The sequence below is a fragment of the Alternaria infectoria genome (assembly GCF_024043175.1).
Source record: "Alternaria infectoria strain BMP 0036 chromosome Unknown scaffold_5, whole genome shotgun sequence".
In the NCBI taxonomy this organism is placed as follows: domain Eukaryota; kingdom Fungi; phylum Ascomycota; class Dothideomycetes; order Pleosporales; family Pleosporaceae; genus Alternaria; species Alternaria infectoria.
The window spans coordinates 423,596-448,565 of NW_026250694.1; the positions used below are offsets into that span (position 1 = coordinate 423,596).

A 24,970-nucleotide genomic window follows, 5' to 3' on the forward strand; every position below is an offset into this window, starting at 1 on the left:
TGTTGCTCTGGCGTGGTTTGGCCATTGTGAGACGGGTGTTTGGTTATTTTGGGAGATGGGTGTATGGTGGTGTGAGGGCTTAGTGGAGTGGGGAGGCGGCGGTGGTGAAGAGGTGAGATGGGAGATGTTGAGACGATATCTAGGTGGGCAGCTACGTGTTGGGAGAGGGGTAAAGTTTGAAGTGGCGGTGATAGCTATCAACTCAACCCTGGACAGTCAGCGGATCAACGGCAGACGGGAGGCTTGACCAGCTGTTGGTGAGAGATAGCCAGGGCTCAACACATGGGCATGCAGGTACTCGTGCTCGGGTTGGGTCTCGCAACAAGCAACTAATGCGGAAATGCTCCCAACAGACCTAGAACAGATGCCGCCATGGCGAGCAAACTCTCAACATGCTGTACCCATCGATCGTGAAAAAACGCGTCAATCTTGACTTGATCCAGATAGCTGGCTAGTCAGTCAGCGTAGCTAAGTAGTGAATTGGCCCGTAGACCAGCCGTCGTGTGTACATAATCGGGTTCCGAAGGGCTTCCGAGTCGTCTACCGTGGCTTCGAGAGGGATGGACAGGGGCGTTATGGGGGACGTGGTGCAGGGCCTTGCCGTCTTCGGCATCGCTGGCGATGCGATAGCTCAACAGTGCTTCGGGAAGTGCATTGGGGTGTTCCGCTATGGCTCTAAAAATTTAATACATACGTGAGCTGCTCCCGGACGCTTGCGACCATTTCCCCTCGTCTTGCTCTGCTGTATTCACCTCCCTCCCACATACTACATACCTTGTTGTGCTGTACTTCTCCTCGTACGCACTACTAGTCCCTCCTTCGCTCAACTCCACGCGTTCGTTGTTGGTGCTTCCTCCCGGCGCCGCATAGAATTCCTGGCATTGAAGATTGCTTTTGGGTCTTCCACACCGACACTACGACTGTCCTCTACTAATAGCCTGCTCGGGCCCTCCCACCGACAGAGTCGTTAGAGACGCACACGTCGATTGCAGAGCATCGTCGTTTTCGGGTCAATCAGATCTACATTCGACACTAGAGGCCGAGCTCCAGCTTGCCCTTACCAGTGGAAAATTGACCGGACCCTCACCGAACCGCAACCCAACTTCGCCTTCGCTCCTTCCTCCCCACATCCCAATTCCTCGGTGCATGGGATTGCCTTCACACATCATGGCCGGAGCTGCACAGAACGGAGTCAACGGGGATGCTAATGGCGCCCCGAGCTCCTACGCCGCCAAGTTCGATCTTGCTCCGCACTTCATCGGCGGGAACAACCTCAAGGTAGCGTCGCCGGGCAAGGTCAAGGACTTTGTGGCGGCGCACGACGGACACACGGTCATTACCAATGTGAGCGAGACTCTGTAGAAGAAAGTGGTGGTGTTGAGAACGCACGCGCTGACCAGTGGCTTCCCCGCAGGTGCTCATTGCAAACAACGGTATCGCCGCAGTCAAGGAAATCCGCTCGGTGCGGAAATGGGCGTACGAGACATTCGGCGATGAGCGGGCGATCCAGTTCACCGTCATGGCGACGCCCGAGGATCTGCAGGCCAACGCTGAGTACATCCGCATGGCAGACCAATACGTCGAGGTACGTGCTCCCCCAGACAGCGGCGACGAGCGAGGCGTGGCTAACGGCGACTATGCAGGTACCCGGCGGTACCAACAACAACAACTACGCCAACGTCGAGCTAATTGTCGATGTGGCCGAGCGCATGAACGTGCACGCCGTCTGGGCCGGATGGTGCGTATACAGCCCAACACCCGTCGGATGAGGGCTCATGGCTGACTTTTTGCGTCTAGGGGACACGCCTCGGAGAACCCCAAGCTGCCCGAATCGCTCGCCGCCTCGCCCAAGAAGATTGTCTTCATTGGCCCGCCCGGGTCGGCCATGCGCTCGCTCGGTGACAAGATCTCGTCCACAATCGTCGCACAACACGCCAAGGTGCCGTGTATCCCCTGGTCGGGAACCGGCGTCGACGAGGTCCAGGTCGACCAGCACGGCATCGTCACAGTCGAGGACCACGTCTACGACAAGGGCTGCACAAAGTCATGGGAAGAGGGTCTGGAGAAGGCCAAGGCCATTGGCTTCCCCGTCATGGTCAAGGCCTCGGAGGGTGGCGGCGGCAAGGGCATCCGAAAGGTCGAGCGCGAGGAGGACTTTGAGCAGCTGTACAAGGCGGCTGCCTCTGAAATCCCCGGATCGCCCATCTTCATCATGAAGCTGGCGGGCAGCGCGCGCCACTTGGAAGTCCAGCTGCTGGCTGACCAGTACGGCAACAACATCTCCCTGTTCGGACGTGACTGTTCGGTGCAGCGACGTCACCAGAAGATCATTGAGGAGGCACCGGTAACAGTTGCTGGCTCAAAGACCTTCCAGGAGATGGAGAAGGCCGCCGTCTCGCTCGGACGCCTCGTCGGATACGTCTCTGCGGGTACTGTTGAGTACCTCTACTCGCACTCGGACGACAAGTTCTACTTCCTCGAGCTGAACCCCCGTCTCCAGGTCGAGCATCCTACCACGGAAATGGTAACGGGCGTGAACCTCCCAGCCGCCCAGCTCCAGATCGCCATGGGTCTCCCACTGCACCGTGTCCGTGACATTCGTCTCCTGTACGGTGCCGACCCGCACGCGAGCTCTACCATCGACTTTGACTTCTCCAGCGAAGGCAGTGCCAAGAGCCAGCGTCGCCCCACTCCCAAGGGCCACTGCACGGCCTGCCGTATCACCTCTGAGGACCCTGACGAGGGCTTCAAGCCTTCCGGTGGTACTATCCACGACCTCAACTTCAGGAGTAGCTCCAACGTCTGGGGTTACTTCTCCGTCAGCTCCGCTGGTGGTATCCACAGCTTCTCCGACTCGCAGTTCGGTCACATCTTCGCTTATGGTGAGAACCGACAGGCCTCGCGGAAGCATATGGTTGTTGCGCTCAAGGAATTGAGCATTCGTGGTGACTTCCGCACGACTGTCGAGTATCTCATCAAGCTGCTTGAGACTCCTGCTTTCGAGGACAACACCATTACCACTGGCTGGCTCGACGAGCTCATCTCCAAGAAGCTGACTGCTGAGCGTCCTGACACCATGATCGCAGTCATTTGCGGTGCCGTTACCAAGGCACATGTCGCAAGTGAAGCGTGCGTCAACGAGTACAAGACCAGCTTGGAGAAGGGTCAGGTGCCCTCCAAGGACGTCTTGAAGACGGTCTTCCCTGTCGACTTCATCTACGAGGGCTACCGTTACAAGTTCACTGCGACTAAATCCACCATTGACAGCTTCACTTTGTTCGTCAACGGCACAAAATGCTCAGTCGGCGTCAGGGCACTTGCTGATGGCGGTCTCTTGATTCTGCTAAGCGGAAAGTCTCACAACGTCTACTGGAAGGAGGAGGTCGGCGCCACCCGTCTCTCCGTTGACGGCAAGACCTGCCTTCTCGAGCAGGAGAACGACCCCACCCAGCTGCGCACACCATCGCCCGGTAAGCTCGTCAGGTTCCTCGTTGAGAACGGAGAGCACGTTGGCCAGGGCCAGCCTTTCGCTGAGGTTGAGGTCATGAAGATGTACATGCCTCTCATCGCCCAGGAGGCTGGTATGGTCAACCTCATCAAGCAGCCAGGAGCCGTTCTTGAGGCTGGTGACATTCTCGGTGTCCTAGCTCTGGATGACCCTTCCAAGGTCAAGTCGGCCCAGAACTTCACCGGTCAGCTTCCCGAGCTAGGTGCCCCTCAGGTGCCAGGAGCCAAGCCACCGCAGCGATTCGTCTACCTGTACTACATCCTGCAAAACATCTTCCAGGGTTTCGACAACCAGGTCATCATGCAGAGCACTCTCAAGGAGCTGGTCGATGTCCTCCGCGACCCTGAGCTGCCATACGGCGAGTGGAACGCCCAGGCCTCCGCTCTCCATGCGCGTATGCCCCAGAAGCTTGATGCCACCTTCTCGCAGATCGTTGAGAAGGCGCACAGCCGCAACCTCGAGTTCCCTGGCAAGGCCCTCAACAAAGCTTTCCAGAAGTTCGTTGAGGAGAACGTGGCCAAGGGTGATGTTGCGCTTCTGAAGGCCGCATTGGAGCCTCTTTCCGATGTCATTACCCGCTACTCTGAGGGCCTCAAGGCGCACGAGTACAGTGTCATGATCAAGCTCTTGGAGATGTACTGGTCTGTTGAGTCGCTTTTCTCGTCTCGCACGTCGCGTGATGAGGAAGTCATCCTCAAGCTCCGTGACGAGAACCGCGACAACATCATGAGTGTCGTACAGACTGTTCTCTCTCACGCCAAGGTTGGCGCGAAGAATAACCTTGTCCTTGCCATTCTGGACTTCTACCGACCCAACAAGCCCGGTGTCGGCAACATTGCCAAGTACTTCAAGGACACCCTCAAGAAGCTCACCGAGCTTGAGTCGAGGCAGACAGCCAAGGTCTCCCTCAAGGCACGTGAGGTGCTCATCCAGTGCGCTATGCCTTCGCTTGAGGAGCGTACTTCGCAGATGGAGCACATCTTGCGCTCTTCCGTTGTTGAGTCCCGTTACGGCGAGAGCGGTTGGGACCACCGTGAGCCCAACTTTGAAGTCATCAAGGAGGTTGTTGACTCCAGGTACACTGTGTTCGACGTTCTGACCCAATTCTTCGTTCACTCAGACCCATATGTCGCTCTTGCTGCGCTTGAGGTATACACTCGCCGAGCTTACCGCGCGTACCAACTCCAGAACATCAACTACCACAACGAGGGCGAGCAGCAATGCTTCCTTTCCTGGGACTTCATCCTGCGCAAGGTTGGCGAGGCTGAATACGGTCTCGCTGTTGAGCCTTCTGAGCCCGGTACTCCCAGCACACCAGGATTTGAGCGTCCTCCTCGCATTCAGTCACTCAGCGACATGACTGCTTGGCAAAACCGATTCGAGGGCGAGCCTACCAGGAAGGGTGTCGTCGTTCCAGTTGAGTACCTCGATGACGCGGACGAGCTCATCAGCAAGGCGCTCGACATCTTCCCCAATCTCGGCAAGGAGAAGAAGGGTGGCATCGGCCTGAGGGAGGGTCTTACCCTGAAGCGCACTCCTACTACTGGAGTAAACGAGCCCAAGCACACTGACGAGCTTACTGGTGTTCTGAACATTGCTGTCCGCGACATTGAAGGCAGTGATGATAAGGAGATCCTCGAGCGCATCCTGCCCATTGTCGACGACTTCAAGCAAGAGCTTCTGTCCCGCCGTATCCGCCGCATCTCATTCATCTGCGGTCACAAGGACGGAACCTACCCCGGCTACTACACTTTCCGTGGACCCACATACGAGGAAGACGCTAGTATCCGTCACGTCGAGCCTGCTCTTGCCTTCCAGCTTGAGCTTGGCAGACTTTCCAAGTTCGACATCAAGCCCGTCTTCACTGAGAACCGCAACATCCACATCTACGAGGCTGTTGGCAAGGGCGCTGAGAGCGACAAGCGCTACTTCTTGAGGGCTGTCGTCCGATCTGGCCGTCTTCGCGAGGAGATCCCCACCGCCGAGTACATGGTCTCTGAGACCGACAGGTTGATGACTGACATTTTGGATGCTTTGGAGATTGTTGGTACTTCGCAGGCTGACATGAACCACATCTTCATTAACTTCTCGCACGTCTTCCCTCTTAATCCCACCGAGGTTGAGGAGGCTATTGGCGGTTTCTTGGAGCGCTTCGGTCGACGACTCTGGCGTCTCCGTGTCACTGGCGCTGAGATTCGCATCATTGTCACCGACCCCGCCACTGGCATTCCTTACCCTCTCCGTGTCATCATCACCAACACCTCTGGATACGTCATCCAGGTTGAGATGTACGCTGAGCGCAAGTCTGAGAAGGCTGGTAAGTGGCTCTTCCACAGTATTGGTGGAACCACCAAGATTGGTGCTCTTCACCTCCAGCCCGTCTCGACTCCTTACCCCACCAAGGGAGCGCTGCAGCCAAAGAGGTACAAGGCTCATCTCATGGGTACTCAGTACGTGTACGACTTCCCTGAGCTCTTCCGCCAGGCGACCGAAAACAGCTGGATCGAGGCTATCAAGAAGCACTCGTTCCTCCGTGACAGGCAGCCGGCGAAGGGAGAGTGCCTCGAGTACTACGAGTTGGTGCTTGACGACACTGACAACCTGGCTGAGGTCAACCGTGACCCTGGCCACAACACTATTGGTATGGTCGGATGGATGGTCACCGCAAAGACACCTGAGTACCCCCGTGGTCGTCGCTTCATCATCATCGCCAACGACATCACCTTCAAGATCGGTTCCTTCGGTCCAGCGGAAGACAACTTCTTCCACAAGTGCTCTGAGCTTGCACGCAAGCTTGGCATTCCGCGAATCTACCTTTCTGCCAACTCTGGTGCTCGTATCGGTCTTGCTGAGGAGCTCATTCCTCACTTCTCTGTTGCATGGAAGGACGCCGACAAGCCCGAGGCTGGTTTCGACTACCTCTACCTGACACCTGAGAAGTACGAGCACTTCGTTGATGGCAAGCGCAATGATGTCATCTGCGAGAAGGTTGAGGTTGATGGCGAGAACCGCTACAAGATCACTACTGTTATTGGTGCTGAGGATGGTCTTGGTGTTGAATCGCTCCGTGGCTCCGGTCTTATCGCCGGTGAGACATCGAGGGCTTACGAGGACATTTTCACCATCACTTTGGTGACTTGCCGCTCAGTTGGTATGTATTCCCTGCACAATGTCCAAATTCGTTTACTAACGCTACATAGGTATCGGTGCTTACCTCGTCCGCCTTGGTCAGCGTGCCATCCAGATTGAAGGACAGCCAATCATCCTCACTGGTGCACAGGCCATCAACAAGCTGCTCGGTCGTGAAGTTTACACCTCTAACCTCCAGCTTGGTGGTACCCAAATCATGTATAGGAACGGTGTCTCGCACTCGACTGCCGATGATGACTTCGAGGGTGTCTCTAAGATCGTCCAGTGGCTGTCATACGTACCCGACAAGAAGGGCAGCCCCGTCCCTATCTCGCCATCTGCCGACAACTGGGACCGCGACATCACCTACTACCCACCTGGCAAGTCAGCCTACGATGTCAGGCATCTCATCGCCGGAAAGGAGGACGAAGACGGTTTCCAGTCTGGTCTCTTCGATCGCGGTTCGTTCGTTGAGACTCTTGGTGGTTGGGCTAAGACGGTTGTGGTCGGTCGTGCTCGCCTCGGTGGCATTCCTATTGGTGTCATCGGGGTTGAGACACGCTCGGTCGAGAACGTTACACCTGCTGATCCCGCCAACCCTGACTCCATCGAACAGGTCACATCCGAGGCTGGTGGTGTCTGGTACCCCAACTCCGCCTTCAAGACTGCTCAGGCTATCAAGGACTTCAACAACGGTGAGCAACTGCCTTTGATGATTCTTGCCAACTGGCGTGGTTTCTCCGGTGGTCAGCGCGACATGTACAATGAGGTCCTCAAGTACGGTTCTTACATTGTCGACGCTCTCGTCAAGTTCGAACAGCCCATCTTCGTCTACATTCCTCCTTACGGCGAGCTCCGTGGTGGATCTTGGGTCGTTGTTGATCCCACTATCAACCCTCAATTCATGGAGATGTACGCCGACGAGGACTCGCGTGGTGGTGTGCTCGAACCCGAAGGTATCGTCGGTATCAAGTACCGTCGGGAACGTCAACTCGACACTATGGCCCGCAACGACCCTACCTACGGTGCTCTCAAGCGCAAGCTGAACGACAAGGCAACACCAGAGTCCGAGCTCAGCGAAATCAAGGCCCAAATGACCGAGCGCGAGAAGAAGCTTCTACCTGTCTACGGTCAAATTGCCCTCCAGTTCGCCGATTTGCACGACCGCTCCGGCCGCATGCAGGCCAAGGGTGTCATCCGACAAGCCCTTCGCTGGCAAAACGCCCGCCGCTTCTTCTACTGGCGCCTCCGCCGCCGTCTCAACGAGGAGTACATCCTCAAGAAGTTCGCCGCTGCCGCCTCGCCCACACACGACAACCCCATGGCCAACCCGCTCACCCGCAGCCGCGGCTTCGAGATGTTGAAGCACCTGTCCAACATCCCCAACTGGGAGCAAGACGACATGGCCGTAGCGACCTGGTACGAGGAGAACAGGCCCCTCGTCAGCGACAAGATCGAGCAACTCAAGACGGACGGCATTGCGCTCGAAATCGCACAGCTCATGCGCAAGGACCGCGAGGGCGGCCTCAAGGGTGTCATGAGCTTGCTCAGCACTCTGCCCACGAGCGAGAAGGAGGAGGTGCTCAAGATGCTCAGCAGGGCATAGTAGTAGTACCCATGTTTTCGATTATCATTCGCTTTAACGGCATGGCATAGCATATGGGGTGGTGTTTTATTCAATTTACCTGGGTGGAATTGGGAATGGTGATGATGGTGTAACTTTAGCGTTGCTACGGTGCGACTGCGTTGTCTTTTCGCAAATTCCCCCCTTCTTTAGCTTATCAGTTTAGTTACTACATAGATGAGGAAGAACAGGGCGGGGTGTTGGGAGGCACTTCCGTTCTTGTTCTTTCTCGTTGTTTCGATGTGTAATTGATCTTCAAGTTCAAAAAATCTTGGTTGCTGTGCTTAGTGTGCTGGTGGTGGTGCTTGCATCCCGCGTCCCACGTCCCCACGTGGCTTCGCTTTATCGTCGGCCTTACATCCCGCGCCTACGAAGACACTCATTGTGCTCCTTGTCTTGCTTTTTGGGGATGTTGCGGCTGCGCGCTCCTTCCCGTTCCTTGGTGATGCTTATAGCGTGGGAAGGAAGGCATGCAGATCGGCCGAACTCCACTTTCAGCTGCGGGGTTCCGTCGCGGTGATACGTCACTAGGCCGCAAAAACAGCATCACCGATGCAGAAAAATCTACTGTGGTTTGTCGCGACGTTCAAATCTTCTTCTCTTTCTCAATCATACTGTCCCATTGGTATACTCACTACGCACGCAACTCCATTTCTCAAGCGAAGCGAAGAAGCTTGATCGCCAGTCTCCACATCAACACAGCACACAACAAGACACGAAAGCAGGAAAGGAACAAGAGAAGCCAAAATGGTCTACACAATCGTCGTCCACCTCCTCGCCAAGGAAGACCAGGAGAGCATCAGCAAGCTGAGTGCTAAGCTTGTGGAAGCGAGTCAGGTGTACAGCAAGGATAAGGAGACGCTGAGTTGGTTCGTTATGCAGGATACGGTGGATAAGAGGAAGTTTACTATTGTTGAGCGGTACTTGAAGGAATCTGTGAGTTTGACCTTTCCCTTATTTTGCTTCATGATAATGGACGGGAGGATTTTTGTTATCTTGGGTGTGAGCAGATGTCGGAGGAGCATGTTTTGGCGCATGCCCTCAACCCCGAGAATGATGCACGCTCACTCAAGATCCGAAAAAAGACCGTTTATTCATCCCGTAACGTACTGACTTCCTCCGCAGTCCCAGCAATACCACCTCAACAACCCCTACTGGAAGACTTTCGATCCTTACGTCATTCCGCTTTTGGCTGCGCCTATGGATTTGAGGCGTCTGGAAGAGTTGGACACTACGGTTACCTCGGCGGGTTCGCATTATCATGAGGATGCTGTTAAGTCTGAGACGAGCGTGGGCAACATGTTCCAGGGTACTGATGCTTAAATTGAGATAGGCGGCCGGCGTGCTAAACCAGGAAAAATGTAAAACGTCACAATCTACCATCGCAGCAGAATGCGACTTTTTGAATCATCTTCGGATCCTACGCCGTTCCTTCGTGGGTGTTGTTGGCGTTGCGGAAATGATGACTGGCTCCTCGTCTACGGGCCATTGCGTAACTCATCAGAGTACCGTGGTATTGGCTGGGTAGAACCAAAGTCTGACTTCCACACGATTATTTAACGAAGCTAATGTTAGAAATCTACTTTCCCGCCTACCCAACATTTAGCTTTCAATGTTATCAAGCTGACATCCTCATTTTATCTCCAACTTGCCACGATCATACACCCAGTTCTAGTCGATACCTCCATCTCAGAGTGCGATCATGGCCGAGCTTGAGAACCTACCGGACGAGCTCCTGCTTGATATCGCGCTGCGCCTTCAGCCACCCGATCTTAAAGACCTAGCCCTAACTGCACGCAAGTTCCGCGACATCGCGCAAGAAGCTCTCCACACTTCCATCAGTCTGAGGAAGTATTCCCAGTCTCTTCTGGAACTCCTCAGAACCCTAGTACAACGGCCAGATCTCGCTAAGAAGGTCCGCTCTTTGCAAATAACGGGATATTGTGGTGTTCAGCCAATTTACAGATTAGCTATAATCTATGAGGAGTGCTGGGACCAGGTCGTCACACACGCAATAAAGTCGACACAATCTTGGCCCATCGATCAGATGAAGTGGGTTAGCTTCGTCAAATATGGCAATCTTTATGCTTGCATTGGCCTACTGCTGGTGTTGACAGATCAGCTGCAGACTCTCACGTTCTGCTCTGGAGATAACGAGGATTTCATGACGCCACCAAGCCTGAGTCTGACGTTCCCTGGCATAGCCGAAGCGCATGATGTTACTGCTCCTGATCTTCTGCTTCTTCCACAGCTCCGAAGGCTATCTGGCGCTTGGGGTGAAATGAACAGGTCTTGGTCTACCTTTCCAAAGCTGCTACACCTGGAGCTTGATTGTACAGAGCTCGTAGCATGGGACAAAGAACCAGTCATCCTATTTCATGGTATCACTACCTTGACACTACGGCGCCCAACACTTTACGAATATCAGCCAGCGGATACACAAGACCTATCGCCTTTCTTCCAACGGGTCCCCGCCCTGAGGTCTTTGCGCTTGTGTTTTACCAATTGGAGAAAAAAAGATGGCAACATGTATGATGGTATTCGGGCTTATTATAGCTCTTATGATCCCGGCATCCCGACAGAAGAACGCATATGCTACCCTAAGCAAGGATTTACGTCTTCCATCATTATCGATCCGCTGATCCCTGCCTCACATCTTCTGGAAGAGCTGGAGCTAAAGTGCTCTGACACCGGAGATTCTAAACAGATCGACTACCTCCGACCATCACGATCGTTGCAACGTTTCACTTTAATAAAGCGCCTATCCATTCCGCAAAGTGTTCTCATCAACTCAACCCCCTACGGATGTTCCCCTCTCCATCCGTTCGAGGCGCTGCCGCCGAATGTAGACTACCTTAATGTAGCTGATCCGACTACCGCTGTGATAGAGTGGATCTCCGGAGTTCTGGATGACCGCAGCAAGCTGCGCAGCTTGAAAAGAATATCTCTCGACTTCGACAACGACCCGAAGCAGCGAGTAAAGGACTACAAAGAGGCTGGAGTGGAGATTTTTGGTCGGCTGCTGGAGGCAGGCATATCCGTGCACTTCGAGAATGTACGTTTAGTCTGTCTTGAAGCTTGCTGCAAAGAGTGAGACGATTTCCTGGATATATTACTTGCGTAGTTGGAGACTGGGAGGTATATGTCTAGAACATAGGTAGCGTTGCTTGCGTCCATTGGAGGCCTTGTTTCCAATACATGAGATGGCACTGTAGACATCGAATTATGATGTATTCAGCGTGAGCTAAACTTCTCAAAACTCCGAATAGGACAACAAGCCCTAACATCGTTTGATGCCTCCGAAATCTGCATCGAAGTTGCTGTCTCAAAGAGAGTCGTTGCCTAGCACTCAGGCGGAGAACTCTCGGTGACTGGAGGACGGACTGTCGCCTTCACCTCACTTACTTGAAAATCGAAACCTCCCGTCTTTTGCTATTGTGTCGCAAGGACAATAAGAGCGATCAAAATCATAGTTATCTAGAAAAACTGCTACCACACTTATATACGTATCCAACAATTCCTCAATCTTCTTCTATCATCCAATACCCATCCTCAAAGAGCTTTCTGCCTTAACCACGACATCGACACTGACTATACCTAGGCGATCATGCTGGACGCAAGCAACATGGAGCCAATTACGGGTGACCGCAAGGCATATTTCGAAGGTACTCCACCCTGCTCTCACATCACGCTCTTGGCTAACTCTCACAGATTTCCGCAAGAACCATATCCCTCAATTCTTATTTCGTACTTGGAGCAGCAACAGCAGTGGAGGATCAGAACACGCAACTAACAGTGTCAAGGAGATCATTCCGCACGGCTTCATGAAGAAAGCCTCTGGAAGCGGATTCTACGACAAGCCTGAAAGTGAGCTTTTCAAAATGGTGCGAGACCATTACGACACCGAATCCGTTTTCACCTCCGAATTCAGCTCATGGACCGCGTCACTTCACCTAGCTCTCTGCTATGCTGGATCCATAGAAGAAGAATACGGTCCCCACGTCGCAATCATGGACACACACCAGCTGGATGGAGACGTCTTGGTCTGGCATGTTCCGCACCTGTTCAAGCCCGACGGACTTCATGAGTACTTGGCTCATGGACCAATCAGAGGCATTGGATACAAGGCCGTATCGTACAAGACGTTAATGTCAGCTGGTCTGGCACAGATATTTCCCGAGCTATTGGAGACCGATCTCGATGACTGGGGTATGAGCTTATGAGACCAGATGTTCAACGGGCCCCCGATTCCGCTTCCAACGGACAACATTGAGAAATCTGACGAGATGAAGCAGATTCGATCAATCGCAAACCTTTACGGCCATCTCTACTTACTAGTAGCGACTAGTCTGATGTGTCTTCGGCTTCGACCTTGGTTAGGCTCGCGAGCTGTTTGCAAATACGAAGCCAGCCAAGGATATTTCGAGGGGTAATTGGCTTTGCGAAGGTGTTGTACTGACCGAGTCTCCCATGGGTCCGCACAACTTTCCTGACGTCTGACAGTGGATCAAACTCCTCTGAGCCATCTCTGAACGCACAGATTGATGAGTACAAAGGCTTCGAGAACGAAGATGGGTTCGAGGATTAGGGGCTAGGGAGATGGCGCTGGGCACGTGGGCTTCTTGATAGGGAAGGCTGGAGGATACAAGGATGTATTGATACTGTACAGATGACGGTTAAAGTCAACGTCGACTCTTCGGTCCTTTCTCGTATCTCAAGAAATCGCGTTGTGCTCTCTCGTGTTCTGTTTAGGCTGATACACGGATGCGTATACTGCATGCCTGGGCAGATGTATCCGGCACAATACATCCAGCAATAATGTGTACATAGGTATTCCTGCGATGGGACTAGCACGCATTTACAGGTGCTGCTCCATGTCCGACGCATGTCAACAACGGTCTTCATTAGTATCTGAGAAATGATCTGTTAAGCTCTGAAGTCATTCTCATATCATTATTACACATACATTCATGATCATGCATCGATTCAAGGCCGAGAAGCTGCACGTAGGCCAAGCGATGCTATTGCAGAGGCTAGATTGCTCTCTTTCAAAATTAACAGTGTAAAAGATACGTACAAGTCACACAATACGAGCCTCGGCCTGTAGCTAGACTCATCATCACGATCGTCTTTACAAGCAATATTGATTCCAGAATCCAGAGTTTCTTCACAGATGATTAGAAAAGGTACTTAACGCTACCAAGAGCTATGGCTAAACTAGTGCATCGAGACTTGGGCCGCGAGAGAAGGCCCGGGGTGAACGAATGGCTTTCCGCTCCGGATGTACACTCATTAAAGAATCGATATCACATCTCTGAAACAAATCAATCGCGCTAATATACAAGTCGCACTAACCCGTGGAACCAGTCAATCACGTGCGGGCACTGTACCCGCCTGAGACGTTTACTCATCGAACGACGTCAAGTGTTGTTCTAATGCAGTCATGCATAGTTGCGAATAGTGGCATTCCAAACTCGTGGAGTTTGGATCATGCACACAGCCCCCTCTGCAAACGACGCCGGAGATGCAGTCGAAGAGATCACCACCTAGAGATCGAAAAAGGAAGCAAGAAAGGTGGCTCTGGACTTGAAAGTAGAGCACCACACCCTCAGCCGGCGATGCTCGCCTGAACGCATGCGCCTTAGGTACAGCACCTATACGCAGCTGAACGCCTTTACCTAAAAGCTCTCCCTTTCTTTGTACCGAGGCGTTGCGGAGGCATCTCCGCCAGGCTTGGCCGGACTCGCGTGCCCAGGAAGACAGAGAAGCAACTCTTGATCTACACTGCACAGCCAACGGTACGGGAGAAGCAAAAAAAGAGCGACAGATTTCACGCCTAAAACCTTGCAATGTATCGCGCAACTCCGCCATCGCATGCTGTCAGTACGCTGTCGGCCGGGGGTGGCGATGTGGATTGGTGGTGGGTTCTTTTTGAGCGAGGCGCACGAATGAGGTGCGCCGGAGCAATGAGCGTTTCTGCTCAGCCCGGTGTTTACGCTTTTGCGGCATGCAACAGGATACACAGTTACATTGCGGATTTTCAGTTCTGATGTACCGCGATAGGCGAGGTTTCCGAGACCCGTTGACAGTGACGGCGGGGGACGTTGCGCTGAGATCTCCCCTCGATGAAGAGCATGGTTTCGATCTCGTATACTCGTATGGAGGCCTGACGTCATTTCTCACGAGATCGTGGTTGCAGTTCGTCATTTGTGGTTGCAGACGCTCTCTCTCCCTAGAAATCTAGGATACGCTGTCGACACCTGCACAGTAAAGGAGAGTCGATAGTAAGGTTCCTCATCTACAACGATTGTCGTTGTTCGAGATGTTTGAAGTGCAGCGGGGGTCTACCTTGTGACCGGGAGAGGTAGGTCCTGCCAGGCCTGGCTGGAATTAAGGTTGGCGTTAGAGCACCTAGTGATCCGTTTCGACACATCTGACGTACCAAGGTGTGAGTAAATGCCCCGAAACGGAGCCTGTCGGAACCCTGTGCTAACGACACCATTTCCCGCTATCACATCATTCCGCGAAGGTGTTCCGAAAGAGCCACGTGTTAGCGTTGAAGCCACTGCAGGTAATTTGGTTGCGAAACGGAGACGGCACCGATCATCCTTACATCCCGAGCCAGTGCTTCGAGGCTGGCCAGGTCTGGAATAGAGAGACGACGGTACCATGCGCACAACTTACACACAAATTGCAGCCATCATGCACCAACAAGATATAGTAGTGATATCTTGTGCACCCCTGGAGCTTGTGGTTAGAGGATAACAAGCGTAGAGCTCACCGGCCGGTGACGGTGGGGACAGAGTCCCAGATGATGGATGCAGGTGCGCTGTCACGCAGGTCCAAATGCAGTAGGCCATCGTCGTTAGTCTGCGCCGCATGCTGTAGTTTTCTCGCGTAAAACAGGTCCGCAATACTCGTAGCGAAAATTCTGCTCAGTGCTTGATCTTCGGGTACGCGATGGAACTGCAGAAGGGATGCCTGGCGGGATTGTGGCTGTGTCTACTGTCTACCGAGTTGTCAACGACTTCTGTGGGGCGCTCTCCCAGGAGACGGACGATCAGGATCAGCACCGACTGCGGCTGATGGTAACCGCACGCCGGATCGGCGTTAGACTCTTGTTCCCGTGCCAAGAGATCTTGATTGTCCCGGGTTCTCTTTCGCATGCTAATCCGCGTATATGACCACGAGCGATGTTCTCCGAGCCGACTACGCTTGGCAGCATTAGTTGACGGGAAGTAGATGATCCAGCTCGACGGGAGCTGTCAAGATGTCACTTTGTAGTGTTGAATAGTGATGTTGAATAGTGATGTGGGAGTGAATGCGAACCCGTCGATTTCTGGAGGTACTACACGACTGCGTCATGCTGTCCTGCAGCCAGGGCAAGTCGTAGCGGTCGCATCGCCTACCCTGGCCGTCCGAAATATTGATTTTGCAGCATGAGTGCCAGCAGATGTGTGCGAACGGCAGGTGAAGCCGATCTCAGCTGGGAAAAGAAGGGTCGAAGGTGGCTGAGCCAACGATCTGCGGCTCGCGCAGCTTAGTCATATGCAGGAACCAAGCCTAATTGGCAACCGTCAGCTGCCGAGGTCACAACTCATTCGACTGGAAGCGAACGTGCACCTAGCGCGTAAGAGACAGTGGGAAATTGTCCGCTCAACATGGGGAAGTGACAAATTTCACAGCCGACATTACCTAGATTACCATGCTTGCGAATTTGCATACCAACGCGAATGCGAAACAAGTGCGAAGCTCTAAGCTGCCATTAACGAGAGCCTTCCATGCAAGCAACGACGGTGCCTTTAAAATTGTTCAAACATGACCGATAGACTCCACGGCGACAATTCCGCTGAGGACTGCGTTCGCTTGTCGCGTGCGGAAGATGATGTTAGTTCTAGCGATGTATCTAGTGCACGTTGGAGCGAGATTGTAGGGCTTCGATCTACAAAGAGATCTCTGATCCAGGTCCGTGGGTCTCCGATAGTATCTTCAGCTAGTGGGCCAGGAATGTGGGATCTTGATGACGCCCCCAAACTGTAGCTTTTCTGGTTAGCATCATGCTTTTGAGCCTCGGACAGATAAAGGCGACACACACTAAGCATCAGCGGAGCGATGCCGATTCGCTGAAAACCCCAAAGTGTATTGAGATTATGACAGCCATAGCAGCGTGCAGTAAACCAGTACACAGCGAGATAGTGCCAGGTAAAACAACGCACTTGCATCGCGATAGCCTTCACTATGCTATTGAGAGACAAGTGCGCCATCTAGAAGAGCGTCTGACACTCTCCAGATCGACCGCTTCTGGCTTCAAGGCGTCCAGCTTCCGCATAGCTGACAGCTTTGACTTGAAGTGTCTGCTGCCTATCGTTTCATCTTGTTAGCGCAAATCTAGGATACTGCAACGATCTAAAGCTATGGAGAATGGGGAAGTATTGTCCTTGGACCCCTTACACAACCTATGGCAACGTCATTCCCTGAAACAAAAATTCACCATACAACATATCAACGCTAGAAGAATGACGATTGGACTAAGAGATCTCTCCACATCTGAAGCCGGACGCGCGTGGATTCAACAAGTACGATCTTAGTCGATGACTGCCAGCAGTGCACATGTTGCTCATTTTGCCTGAAAACACTTCGGCCTGCAAGTAGAAGTGCGCACTGCTGTTGAAGGAAACCCAGATACCGGGTAAATGAACCTGCAGTGTTTGTTGAAGATAAAACATCAGTTCACTGGGCAAGATGCTGGTATACCGGAAAGAAGAGTGGGGCATGATACGCATGCACGCCACCATGTGTTGTGGAACTGTTTTGTGCAGACCCCTCTTTCTGAATCAAGTCTTTTGCATGACTTACCGTCCGCTACGGACAGTCAAAACATTAATTGCAGGTACAGTATTCGTTGGTATGAGGATGGAAGTTCCGTGATTCCGGACACGGATCTGTATCTATAGCGAGAGGCGAGCCTGGTACAGGTGCTACGAATGCCACCCGCCCACTTGTTTAGTTATCGTCATGCTACTGGGCTCCAATCTCTTTCTTCCGATGAGGTTGTTCAGACCAAATCAGACCGGTTGCACGTCAATTGCCGATTGAGCGGTGAGCATGATGATAATCAGGCGACGTAGTAGGCCACCATGATTAACGAGTACAAGACGTCAAGTGTTGCAACTATCGGAAGCATTGATACCGGTCTCGGAGGCCGCGGACGAGGTCTCGTCGTCTTCCAAATCCAAAGAGCCTCAACGTACCTTTGAATATGGAGCGCCGGGCAAACACTAGCATGCGGTTGTCGTGTAGACTGCTCGATTGGTAGTCTCGGTTGTTGAAGACGCAAATGTTGAGGTACAGCGTGCGTGGAGTATTTGGAAACCTGGTTCGAGGTCTGTCCGCGCAGCAGATGGCGCTCGTGGCTTCCGTCTGGTGCAACGGCGCCAGTCACGGCAGCTGCATTTCATCAAGACAGAACCGCAACCTGGAATGCAAGGGCTTCCCCGCCCTAGATGATCGCCAGCAAGGGGCGGCGGCGCCATCTCCACACAAGGTGCAAAGACAGTTGTGGATGTAGGGCATATTTGATATGACTGATGATCCAGATCGGAAGGCGCCCTGTACTAGTTATTAGTATCGAAGCGGTGCTACACTGCAGCAGTTTGACAGCCCCCTGGGCCATAGCACAGAGACGGTGGGTGACACAACAACGAACCGCAGCCGCCTGAAGCAAAGTTGACGGACTGTCAGGCGGTCAACTGCTGCCGTGTGACGATGGCTTGCGGCGATGGAAGCGCAGCGGACCTTGTGCGAGCGTCCCTGGCCACCACTCTAGGGGGTCGAAAACGATACGAGCCCGAGCGGGAGGTTTACCCTCATGCCGGGATGGTGAGTGCGGACAGCGGCCAAGATAGTGGGAGCAGGCACGAGCCGACAAGCGGTCAGGACAGACGATGCAGGTGTGCAAGCAGTTCACAAGGTTGGTATCTCGTCGGTGTGGCGCCGAAGCATAATGGCAACGCTGCAGTTCGGCAGCGATGCCGAACCCAATGACGACGCAGCAAAGGCAAGATTAGAGCCTTGCGAGCGTCGACGTCAATTTGGAAGCGCGAAACACAACGCGAAAGGATTGGGATGGTGGGGCGCGACAAAGTTTCGTAGATTTCGATAGACGCAGTTAGGGCAGCGCAGAATTTGCCGTGGTGTCGCGTCGAGTTGCAAGACGGCGAGCGCAGACGGCGACAGCGTGGAGAAGGTCTCAGTTGACGGCAGCGACCCGGCACGCGAGACGGCGGATGTTGAATGTCGAGGGCTGGCGTCCAGGCGCAGGTGCGAGGTCTGATCGGCCGGCTAGCGGGAAGCGATCAGCGAATCGGGCAGGCGCGACCCCGAGAGCGGGAAGGTGCCAGTCATCCCTGTGCCAATCATGGCGGCGCAGACAAGGTCGCACCTCTTCACACGATGCCACCGTCAGAGGTCTGCATGAGCCTGACATCTGTCATCCGCCCGCACTGCGAGGGGCTCTCCACCACGACAGCCAGCTCTCACGGCGACGGCTGCGTGCGTGTATTAGGCACTGGCAGACAGCACGCCGACTCCAGACGGCACACGCAACCTGTCTCGCAGATACTGCTGCTGCACTACTCGCCAACTGATTCAGGGTCTGCAGGCGACGGCTCCCCAATTAGTCGTGCCTGGCACATGGTGGAGAATCGAACGCCGTGCATCATCTCCCGCGCTCCTACGTCGTCGCTCTAGCTGCTATTCCTGTCCCACCGGACGAACGCCTCTTTCTCCCTTCCCAAAGCTCGCTGCTGCAGCACTAGCTGCTTCTGTACCCCGTCACGACACCAAGGCTTCCCGCTCCTGGATGCTGGAAAAGCTCCGTTGCACAAGTGTCCACCACGCTCAGCCACCGACCTGGTTCTGTCCTGCGGCAGCTGTCTGCCGGGTATCGTACCTTGTGCTGGGTGACATACACGCCGTCAGCGTGGCTCTGGGGTGCACCGCAGCCCTCATAACGTCGGATTACACTCCGCTCTCGACTGAAGTGCAACCCGCGGCCATGTCCTGGATGCTGCTGCGCTGCACCTACCCCACTTGCCCTAGATGCTGTGCTGCTTCTGTCGATTCAGATATCTCCGGCAAAAGCAACCATAAGGGTACCGTGCCACCGGTGCCCGGGAGAGTTCAAGTCAGGTCCAGCAGCAGCGAGAGTTAGTAGCGTGTGCTGGATGCTAGCCTCGACGCAATTACCACTATGGTTTGCTGCTGGCGGGCGCAAGGCTTGAGATGGGGGTAGGCGGTAGCGACCTATGGCGAGGCTGGTGTCGATGAACTACTGCTTGTGGTTGCTGGCCGACCGCGAGGCGCCAGACCACAACGACCGCGTCGGCCAATGCTTGGCCACAGGCGGCTACCGCCGCGATGGCACGCTGTGAGGTTGCTGCGGCATCCAGTGTGTGGGAGGGCGGATGAGGTAATCGACGGGCAGGGTGCGACGAAATGGGCGAGAGGCATTTGGCACCCCTGCGCCTGCCTGCGGCGAGTCAGAAGCAGCGAGATCTGCGACGATGCGAGCAGTGGAGACACCGGCCGACGCTCAATGGCGTCTGCAGCAGATGGCGCGACTCCAGCACCGACGGGCTCGTGCCTCGAAATCTGCGGCGTAGACTGAGCGTCTCTTGTTTCCTGCGCTCGGCCTGCGTCCGGCCAGAGCCTGCATTGTCACGCTCGGAGAATATAGACCAAACTTTAACCCTCACCTGTCAAGTCCACAGACGTGGTGCTAAACACGCTTGTGTGTCCTTCATTGGCCCCAACTGGCATCACCCCTGACGCGCTTTCTGGTGCTGCAAGATCGCAGGGCATGCTTGATGTACGGCCCGTTGCAGTCCCTCCTAGCCTAGAAACGCATCCTTCGCTCACGGTGCTGCTGCTTCTTAAACGCCTCGGACCCGTCATCACGACCCCATCACGCCCAACTATCTTCTTGCGAATCGCTGAGTGCTTGCGCCGGCTCCCTTGTCACCACTCGTCCACGATACCTATCCTACGACTAATCCCTCGCACGCCTTCACCACTCATATATCTGCGATATAGAATCTGTGGTTCGGTAGTCCTGCAGCGGACCCTTGGTCGCCCTTTCGAGTTAATTGTTACATCACTACCATAATACCTGGGTGAGTAATGCCGCCCAACTGCCTATCGTCCTATGGGACCCCGCTCGTGGGTGATGGCATTCAACGGTGCCAGCCAAAGAGCGGTACCAAGCTGTCAGTACTTTGGGAGAGCAAGACAGTCCGCCCACTCACCATGGAGACGTTGATACACAAGTGACTATTTGCTAACGCGTCCATGCTAGAGTATTTAAGCAGTGTTGCCGTTGCACATATGGAATATCTTACTCTCCAAGATATTCCGCACCGTCACTGTGAACCGCTGCACTCGCGCAAGATGACTTCTGCACATCCTGCCGAACGGCCGCTGGCTAACATGGTCGCTGCGGTAAGTCAAGAACCAGAGTCTCCTTCTTCTTTACACGAGCCCACTCCCATCCCTCCGCGATTTCTCGAGCCCGCGTTGCATGATCCCTTCCGTGTCCACGGGCAGGAGAGTGCAACTTTGAGGGCAAGAGCATCCGAGCCCTTCGCCTGCCCCCGCGCACCTGCCCAGTACTATGGCCATCCCCACTTTGCGGATGCACTTGGCGAGAACGCCCGTTCACTCGCCTTGCCGCGCTCCTATTCTTTGCCCACACGCCGCCGATCGCATTCACCAGAGCCGAGAATGCTGCCCGACTCACGCCTGCCTACGACTACTCCCGACACAGTCGATGGCGACGAACTACGACCATCGAGCACCACTCTGACAGAATCACAGAACCACCACATGCGCAGCTCACCGCCCATTCAGCCTGGAGAGCAAAACTTTCCTGGCAAACTTCCTTCGTTTTCTGAGGTATGTCCGCTTCCAGCCGATGTATGCCATCCGCAGGCGATTGACTTCTTCAGTTTCTCCACACTACGCGGACCACCACACCTCCGCGAACGCCTCAGCGTCGAAATGACTCTGCTGAAAGCTCTCCCCACGTGCAACCTCAGTTTGAAGATGTATCTTGGTCAGACAGCAAGAGAAGGCGCGTCGACACGCTCGGCGATATCTACGAGCCGCCTATGCAGGGCCGTCGAATGAGCAGTGCTATTGACCCTGCCCTTTCTGGCTACTCACCCCGCATCGCCCAGCAACACGCAGTGCAGCCCGTCGGATCTGGCATGCTCCATCGTCCAAGTCATTCATACGCGGCACCCCAGCAGCAGCCAATGCCTATGAACCCGCACATGCGACATCAGTCATCACCAGCACCCCAGGGTCACATGTCTTACGCACCACCATCTCTCCAGCAGCCTATCGGGCAGAGCCCTTTCCAGCAGCCCATGGTTCAGCAAGGTGGCATGTACGAGCCACGACCCAGCTACTACCACGAACCCCAAGCTGCTGTCTACGGTGGCTACGAGCGACAGAATGAATCCTTCTTTACTCGACCTGGTTACCCAAGTTACGACTCCCAGTATGGCGACATCCGATTCCAGCAGCACGTGGGCCTTGATCACAACGCATTCAACAGGAAGCGCCGAGGAAACCTGCCCAAAGAAGCTACCAACTTGCTGAAAGATTGGTTCGCCGCCAACCGAACATCGCCTTATCCGACTGAAGACCAGAAGATGGAGCTCTGCAACCGGACTGGATTGAGTCTCAATCAGGTACGTGACTTGTCCCAGCACCAACGTTATTTTTTGACAACCTCACTACATCTGCCATTCCTGTCCTTCAGTGTCACATCCTCTAGACTACAGCGTGCTGTCGGTCCTTTTGCTACCCTCGCAAATCCTTTCTAGCATGCACACGAGTTTACGTCTGTGTACCGAACAAAGTGCTGACATCCACTAGGTATCCAACTGGTTTATCAACGCTCGTCGTCGTGCTCCACAAAAGGAACAGCGAGAGCGTGAAGCCAATGGCCCAGAGGCGTAGTGTCTCACGCAAATGGGCCCGCCCAAGGAAAGCGCGACCGACCAGTAGGCGCTGGGACGCACCGGAATCTTCCATTCAACCTTCATCATGACGAGTTTAATCGCGCACATCATTTACTCTCTCTTCCGCTTTCGGCATTCTGGTGGAACCAGAAGCATCTGGATACCTTTGTTTCTTGGGCAGCCTGTATCATCACAGCCTTCTGCGGGCAATGTCGGATATTGCGACCTTGACCAGGCGCATGGATGATCTGGCCATTTTCTTTCAGTCGAATACCCTGGGACCCAAAACGGAGTATACATCAGCGTTTTGGGATATGGAGTTGGGGCGCATTTTGCGCTAAGAACGCAGCATACTGGAACTGCTACAGCGTTGTTTTCCATCGGCCTCGGCCTCGAAGATTGTTTCCTACATAGCCTAATCACAATGCGATCTTCTCACCAAAGCTCTACGAGACTCACAGACACTGTCCTAACCCGCTTCGTGTGAGAATCGTGAACCCTCCGCAACCACTGAAAGAGACTTTACAGGCAGTATCATGGTGAAACCCGGAGAGCGGTACATGTGTATGCCGCCGCTCTCCAGACTATTGATTGCCTAGTGCAGTCTCCAGTCGTCCTCATCGCGAATGGCCAGATTTGGTCTCATGGCCCACACACTGCCGAATGCGGAAGTTCAAACGGACATCCCCCTGGTGTCCGCGGGTACCGATCTAGCGTCTACGCTTCAAACGCCATCGACAGCTCCGGTGTTTCAAAACCCCAGAGTTAAAACATGACACACAACGGTGGTGCTTGAGAGGCAACACCAGCCGTTTGGCAGAGGGCTCGTGCTTTCGGGAAGTAACGACCCCGGCAACATGTATGAACAAGTTGAGCCATGACATGTTTCGTGATATCGAATCTCAACACATCAAAACTCCACCGACTTCAATCGGCCGACTCCTCCAGATGTGAAGGATCAAACAGGCCGGGGCGCCACTCACACTAACTTCACTCGCACTCCACTTGGCCCAAGAACTCGATAACCAGCCTTTCAGCCGGAGAGACTCCACATAGTCCGGTGAATGAAGTCGCATTAGACCCTTGCTATGATCCTCTTCTGGGATTGACCCCTCACTATTTGGATGCGGGAAACACTGCACATCATTGGGGGATCGGAGTCAGGGTTTGCCCTGCGAATCTCGCTCCACCATCTTTCCCGAAAACCAAGGACCGTGACCAAAATCACTGCTGACAGGGATACCATGGAGCGGCCCGTACTGTAAGGGGATCACACCTGTCGGCATTCAGAGCAAGTTTATAGGTGTGACACCGGAACAGCCGTCGCGCACTTTATTGACAGTGACACTCACGTCTTGATTGATAGGAGGCTTCCGTGGCGAGTGGAGAAGAACTCAAAAGTTCAGCTGACTCTTCACTTTAACCAGCTGCTCGCGTGAACTACCCAACTTGTAAACACCTCATTACGGATTGGGCGGCCTGACGCACGTTCATGGCAAACACGGAAGGACTAGGTCCAAGCTCTCGCCTTTTCAGACGCAGCCGTATAGTCTGCGGGAAGCATGTCTCCATTTATAGTACCATGGTAGACTGAAACGTTCCTGGAGGAAATCACGATCACCGTTGTCCGGAAACCGGCAGCCTCACAGGCGGCGCATGGGGCATCAGGCAAACATGATGGCTGTCATTGTTTCAGCTGCCAAAGTCGTAGTACAAAACGTCAATTTTCAGTCCCTGCCCCAGGAGCTGATAGTCGCGTTACATTGATGAGATGAGGATGAGCATCTCCATGTCGTTGCGCAGATCTCGATGCGAAGCGAAGCGCGAGATAGTTTCCCGGGGTTGACTGCGACGGATGAAATGAGGATCTTCATCCTTCGTATCACCCACGGTCGGTATCGCGGTAAGTCCCGAGCTATACCGTGGTCGATCATAGCTGCGCGCAAAGAGTCAAGATTACCGTTTGACTCGAGATACTGGCGGTACTGCAGCCTAGCTGGACGTCACACACCCACAGATTACGAGCGCGGCTAAGACCACAGAGATAGTAGATCCCACCATAGGAATACGAGTACGAGCAACATGGCCAGATCGACGACGAGCGCATAACAATGACTGCAACTCACGGTCTCTCCTCCACTTGGACTAGATGAAGAGCGCTCTGACAAAGTAAGCGTAACGGCCACAAGATACACTCCAAGTTATCATCCACGCGCATGAAGTAAATCACCGACCACCTCACCACAGCCTCTAGCAGCTTACGCGTACATGCTTTCATACCAACTTTACGCCCCATAGTCCGCAGCTCCGCAGGCTGCAAACTTTTCTCCCCAACGACCCGGAAAGTAACGACACGACTCACCATCTAGAACTGATCAACAGGCACTTTCACACGCAGGTCCACAGCCCAACCCCCATGACCCCAGCGACCACCACACGGAAACAAGGACCGTCAGGCAGCGGCATCGGGCACTGGAAGCAGCAGTTTGGTTCGCGAACCTCGATTACCCGCATCGGAAACTTGTTTTGGTCGCTTGTGGGATCAGCGGGGGACGGTGCTGGTCGTGGTGTACCAGACTTTCTTTTTGGCCTATCATGGGGACGGTGGGTAGGGCGGGGTGGTTGATTGGGTGGAGGTCGGATGGGCCACGTGGAGTGTTTTCGTGCGATGGATGTGTGTGC

At 54.0% G+C, this 24,970-nt stretch overlaps 4 protein-coding genes across 4 annotated transcripts; all 4 read left to right on the forward strand.

Annotated features, from left to right (window-relative positions):
- Positions 1-1,167: 1,167 nt before the first annotated feature.
- Positions 1,168-8,243, forward strand: ACC1 (acetyl-coenzyme-A carboxylase; the record flags this gene model as incomplete). The annotated part of the gene is made up of 5 exons (XM_051495219.1): positions 1,168-1,344; positions 1,415-1,585; positions 1,644-1,738; positions 1,798-6,659; positions 6,709-8,243. The coding sequence occupies 5 exons, from the start codon at positions 1,168-1,170 to the stop codon at positions 8,241-8,243; spliced, it is 6,840 nt and encodes a 2,279-aa protein (XP_051354238.1).
- A 765-nt stretch (positions 8,244-9,008) lies between these two features.
- J4E92_003826 (uncharacterized protein) lies at positions 9,009-9,584 on the forward strand (the record flags this gene model as incomplete). Its single annotated transcript, XM_051495220.1, has 2 exons — positions 9,009-9,197; positions 9,387-9,584. 2 exons carry the CDS (start codon positions 9,009-9,011, stop codon positions 9,582-9,584), a joined length of 387 nt encoding a protein of 128 aa, XP_051354239.1.
- A 379-nt stretch (positions 9,585-9,963) lies between these two features.
- J4E92_003827 (uncharacterized protein) lies at positions 9,964-12,484 on the forward strand (the record flags this gene model as incomplete). Its single annotated transcript, XM_051495221.1, has 4 exons — positions 9,964-10,176; positions 10,969-11,316; positions 11,863-11,926; positions 11,973-12,484. The coding sequence occupies 4 exons, from the start codon at positions 9,964-9,966 to the stop codon at positions 12,482-12,484; spliced, it is 1,137 nt and encodes a 378-aa protein (XP_051354240.1).
- An 8,224-nt stretch (positions 12,485-20,708) lies between these two features.
- Positions 20,709-22,286, forward strand: J4E92_003828 (uncharacterized protein; the record flags this gene model as incomplete). Its single annotated transcript, XM_051495222.1, has 4 exons — positions 20,709-20,759; positions 21,135-21,212; positions 21,266-22,015; positions 22,203-22,286. The coding sequence occupies 4 exons, from the start codon at positions 20,709-20,711 to the stop codon at positions 22,284-22,286; spliced, it is 963 nt and encodes a 320-aa protein (XP_051354241.1).
- Positions 22,287-24,970: the final 2,684 nt, after the last annotated feature.